Source organism: Pyxicephalus adspersus, chromosome 3 (assembly GCF_032062135.1).
Source record: "Pyxicephalus adspersus chromosome 3, UCB_Pads_2.0, whole genome shotgun sequence".
NCBI classification, from domain to species: Eukaryota; Metazoa; Chordata; class Amphibia; order Anura; family Pyxicephalidae; genus Pyxicephalus; species Pyxicephalus adspersus.
In genome coordinates, this window is record NC_092860.1 from 140,413,725 (window position 1) to 140,419,352 (window position 5,628).

Here is a 5,628-nt window from a genome sequence, read left to right on the forward strand (position 1 = left end):
AACACAGTGCAGAAGTTATGATGTTCATATACCATCAGTAACCAACCTAATTTTAGCCTTTGATTTAAGCTGATTTTGTAAGGACTAGTTTATTTTGCTTTATCTATAAAAATCATTTTGGATCTGTTTATAAATGGTTTCACGCAGGATCTACAAATTTTTCTAACTGGATTCAAATGGAATAATGTGTGGATCCAGGGCATGTGTGAAGGGGAAACTATAGTGTACCTAACAATTAAAATTAAATGAAAATAGTACAACTTCATTTAGTAGACAAAAGCAGTGTACATCATAAAAAATGATGCACTGTTTTTTTATGCTTTGTGAAAACATATATAACTCATTTATTTGGTTGGTCAGTACGGTTTCATTTTTTTCCCACAATGGAAAACCCTTTTTGCATGCCAGCACTAAATGGCTATGAAATATTAGCAGCCCTATATAGGTCTATATTCTATATAGGTCACCTGAAAGTGTCCTACGTCATGTGGAAGAATCTGTAAAAACCCTATGTATTTACACAGTTTCCAGTTCATTTGGTGTGCACAATTTTACTTATTACTAAAGCTAGCCATATGCAGTGGTAACTTCCAGCAAATGCATAGGATTTATAAAAGCTCTCCAAAATTGGAGAGGATACACTTTCATCAGTGAAGCTGGGTGATCCAGCAAACCTACAATCTGGTTCAGGATTCACAACATTTGCTAGCAATTAGCAAATGACTTGGAAGAAAGTCATTTGCTGGATTACCCAGCTTCACTGGTGAAAGTGTATCCTCGCCAGTCTTAAAGACCTTTAATAAATCAGGCCCAATAGGTGAAAGAATCACTGAAGGCCTAATTATCCTTTTTCTACTTTATTCACATTATATTTTCTTTTTTTCACATTTGAAAATTACTTTCCTGCTAGTATAGTGTGTTTTGACACAACCTTGTCTCTGCAAGCCCTTGCAATATAAGTGAAGGCAAGGATGGAATGACCGCAATCTACAAACCAAAGAGAAGCCATAAAATATATTTTATGAAATATGGTTCAACTTTTAGGCCAGGCAAAAATAATACTACAGCTGTGGGTTGATGCTGGCGTTTTCATTTACCGGCTGGTTTCCATTATATATCCAAGATTCAAGTGGTGACATCTTCCCAGTCATACTTACTTGCCACAACTATACCAAATGAAGTCTCCTTTCACCACTGAATTCACAATTGATTTATATTATGGAGAATATGGTTGGAGGTGATGTAAAAGAAACCAGCTGATTTAGTTCACTGCCATTTCTTTAAAACCAAACTATTTCCAGTGGACTTTGCCTTAAAATGTTCACACTCCACCTCTATTTGTGAAAATGTAGGTTGACATTTTTTTATCTAATATAGTCACCAGAATACTATAATATTGGAATGCATTCTCTAAAATTAAACTATCAAAATAAATGCTTTAACATACATGAATTTCAAAAGCATTTTACATTTTTTGTTTTTTATAATAGCTAACCAGTAATTCTTAAACATACCACATGCAAATATTCTATCCCCAAACATTTTACAAAAAGTATACATTGCAAGACAGAAGCCGCTGACTTGGACAGATAGTGTTGGCAGGCACTGTATGTTCATACTTTGTACAGAAACATGCCAAATTAGCTTTGCATTGCTTTTTGCATTAGACAAGTCAGAATTCTGATATATTTTAAGCGGTTACATTTACAAACAATATAACAGTTCCATTTTATATATATATATATATATATATATATATATATATATATATATATATATATATATACATAACATAAGTTCATTAGTTTTTATACATTCCTTCTCCCCCTTCCTAAAAAAATACATTTTATTTTTTACTCATTGCTCTTGTTGAAAGGTTTAATGAAGATAATTCAAAGGCATTGTCAGGGGACCTGTAACTTCTCAAGACAAACAATTGGAGTGAACTTCTTGAACACTTCAATGCACATTTATAATTGTAGATCTTGAATCCGCAAGACCCCTCATGATAATATGAGAGCTTTATCTACATGATACTTTATAAACGGGCTCAGTTTGGATGTAACAGAAAGTTTGCTGGCTTAGAAAGAGTTTGACATCTCTGGAAAGGTCACAGAAGAATTGATATGCCTAAGCTCATTGATATGTTTGGCAGAACTGTTGGCACATCTTTAAAAGTGCAGCCTCAATGCTTTGGTGGCAGTGCTGTGTGAATGTATAGACACTTCCTCTTCATGCATTGGACCAAGCACTGGTATTCACATTGTCTTGAAAATGGATGAACTAGAATATCTAATAATAGTACACTCTACTGCTATTATACATTGCATTCAAGCTTTAATGCCCCCCCCCATTTCCCAATTGTCACTATTTACAATTAAAAAATTACTACATTATTTACACCAGGCCAGAATTCCGGTTCCTGTGCTTATGTGTATACACTACCTAGATAGGCTTTACCTAACTGATAAAAGAACCATCGTAACTAGACAGTTAACACTGGACTTGTGAGAAGGTGGGCCACACTGCCTCCATCTTACAACTTGCTAGAAAGGGCCTGTTGTACATTCTGTAAGAAGGAAGAAACTGAATAAAGAATGAAGGCAAAGACAGGAAAATGAACACTATTTGCCATCACTGTGGTGATGCGTTAAAAGAAAATGGAAGCTGTGGTTAGGGCATCAGGCAGGGGTTAATTTTTCTACTCTTCATGAAGCTGTAGACAGTAGCGGTGGTAGCGAAGCTGAAAGAATATTTTCTCTAGTAATGAATGTGTCATCCCAGGAACAGAATAGTTTTCAATGACGCCCACATGTTTGAAACCCAAAGACTCATACAGCTTGTGAGCTGCTATTTTCACAGCTGTAGTGCCAAGCACGATGGAGGAGTAATGGTTTAACATGGCATACTCCAGGACTTTGCGTCCTAAAGCCTTGGCAATCCCTTTTCCACGGTAGCTGGAGTCTACAGACATCCGTCTTAGCTCAACTACGTTGTCTTCTTCATTGCCTCTGGCTGCCACTATTCCGACGACCTTGCCATCCAGAACTGCGACCCAGAAGCAAGAACCTGCAGAAAACAAGTGCACATGTTAGATGAGGGATGGTTTCTAAGAACTGATTAAAGGAGAAATTCCAGTTCAAACATGAATTCCTTAAACACTTATTCTCGTTTGTGTATTATCACAATGGTCCATCTTCTAAATCTTTTGCACAAAGCATAACATTTTTGACATACTATTAGCACTATATTTAGGCAGATGTGGGTAAGAGGCACATAAAAAGCAGTTTAAACAATCCCCTAAACAGTTTAATCTTTAAAATTGAAAATCCTATTCAAAGCCTGAATCCAAATTGTTTCTGCACTGCCAGAAAATTCTCTGCTGTGTGATTATTGTTTAAATTTTATATTAACAGCCCTGCTTTCCGATTACTGGAGCTCAGCCTTGCCCACCATTGAGTAACCAATCATAGCACTCTCATTAGATTTTGCAGTAGTGGATAGGTCTTGGTGACAAAGTCAGAAAAATCATGATCTCATGAAAACAGAATCAGAAAGCACACAGAGGAGGATTTTCTAGCTAATATCACCAATCTTGTAGTACCTTCTCAGACAGACCTTAAAATGACTTATAGGTTCACTTTGGAAGTAAAATGAATTTCTTTTGAGAGTTGTCGGATACTGCATATAGTACTCCATAAGAACTGAATTCTATTTTTCTTTTTACATCTGCCTTGAATCAATCTTCACATTCAAACTCCATATTTAAAGAAATGATCCCAAAAATATCTTTCAGCATGTAGTATGTCCCACATACCTAAAATCTGGGGTTTCATTGCCTCATTACTCTAGAGTCTAATGGACTAAGCTAACTGTAACTGTGTAATTGAACTGTTGTAATATGATGGGGGAGGTCCCAACTACTCTATTCCTATATATAGGTACTCTATTCCTATATATAGGTGACGTTGCTGATATCAAAGACTAACTTAATGTAGATTATGATGGGAACCAAATTATGGCTTTGAGTGGAGATGAGACATTCATATGCAAACTTTGGGCATCATATATGTGCTGTCTGCAGAATAAACAGCATATAGTATTTAAAATAGTTTCTTTAATAGAATTGGGGTAGAAAATCTTGCTTCTTATGCACAGAACTGAAAGGAAATCCTTTGGTATTGTTTATACAAATGGCCTACCTTCACCTTTCCATTTTGTAGCTTATGAAAAAAAAACTGGCAATACCTGCTATAGGTAATTAATACAACTATTTATTTTTTTCTTATTTTTTTTATATAGGATGCATGATGACAGTTAAGGTAAAGATAAAAAAATAGCCACCAATAGACTATCAGAATTTTAATTAGAGAGCTACATGATGAAATGCAGTATATTTAACGTGAATAAGATTTGTAGAACAAAAAAAAACAAATTTCTTAAATATTAGGTGAAAAATATAGCATCAAAGTTCCCTAAACTCTTCTGCTTCTTTTCATATTACAAGTTATATAGATTAGAATCTTGATTGTGTACTTACCTGATTTAATAAAGCTCTTCAAGGCTGGGGAGGATACAATTTCATCAGTGAAGTTGGGTAATCCAGCAAACCTGGAATGAATCTGATCCAGGATTGATAACATTTGCTAAAAAATAGCAAATGACTTTTAAGAAATCCATTCCAGGTTTGCTGGGTTAAAGCTCTCGCCTTGGAGAGCTTTAATAAATCAGGCCCACTGTGTCACGCAGTGCATGTACAGTGCTAAAAAAGAACAAAAAGAATGTACACTATATATGCTTCAAAAATCCTGATCATTTCAGCTGCTGACATCATTCCCATTAACTTTAATGGGAGCTAAGCACAGATCTCTATTTAGCTGTATCACACCTCTATAAATATCATTGCTCTTCTTTCCACTTCTCTAGTTTCCAAGAGAGACTGAACCAAAATAAGGTCAATTTTCTTAAATATTGATTTTTTTTCCCAATGCATCAGGGAAAACTAAAAAAATGTATAGTTTAAAGTGCTGGAGAGCTTAGAGGATGGTGGTAATATCAGAATGTAAATCGTCCGTATCAAAAAGATACCTGAGTTGTTTTTTGTCACTATTCCATTACTGTGTTTTACAGGTTCTGGGGCAAATCTCAGTCAAGTTTGTTTGTCTCTGACCTCCCTCAAACTCTGCAGTTACAGCCTCAGGGTTTGCCAGTTTTGTGCAGCTCTTTACTGTTTGATATCTTGCGTCAAAGTGCCATGCAAGAAATTTCACTACCATTGCCCTTCTGGCAGAGCTGGTATTAACTGAATAGCTTAGTCATCCACCATTAGGATGGACATGTTTTAATTTATTAGGTTACCTTAATGATGATTTGATCACTTTCCTTTTTTTTTTTATTTCTATGCTATCCTATTTATTTTGTTTATACTTTTTTCTGTGCTATTGTTACATAAGTCAGATATATCTTCAAAAGAGTAGAGTACATACATACCTTACCTACCTAGGTATAGCTGCTTTGTTCCTGAAAAATTGGCTCCCTGCAGCTTTTGCTACTCCCTTTAGCTACAATGCACTTAATTACAGGAATTAGTAGGGGTACCACCTCGATAGAGAGGTGAAAAACTGGGGC

General features: G+C 35.5%; 1 protein-coding gene across 1 annotated transcript in view; it reads right to left on the bottom strand.

Moving 5' to 3' along the window:
* Positions 1-6: 6 nt before the first annotated feature.
* NAT8L (N-acetyltransferase 8 like) overlaps positions 7-5,628 on the bottom strand; it is a 33,043-nt gene continuing 27,421 nt past the window's right edge. Inside the window, exon 3 of the mRNA XM_072406558.1 lies at positions 7-3,069. Coding sequence (XP_072262659.1) covers positions 2,702-3,069 — 368 coding nt within the window. The 3' untranslated portion in view covers positions 7-2,701. The remainder of the gene's footprint in view (positions 3,070-5,628) is intronic.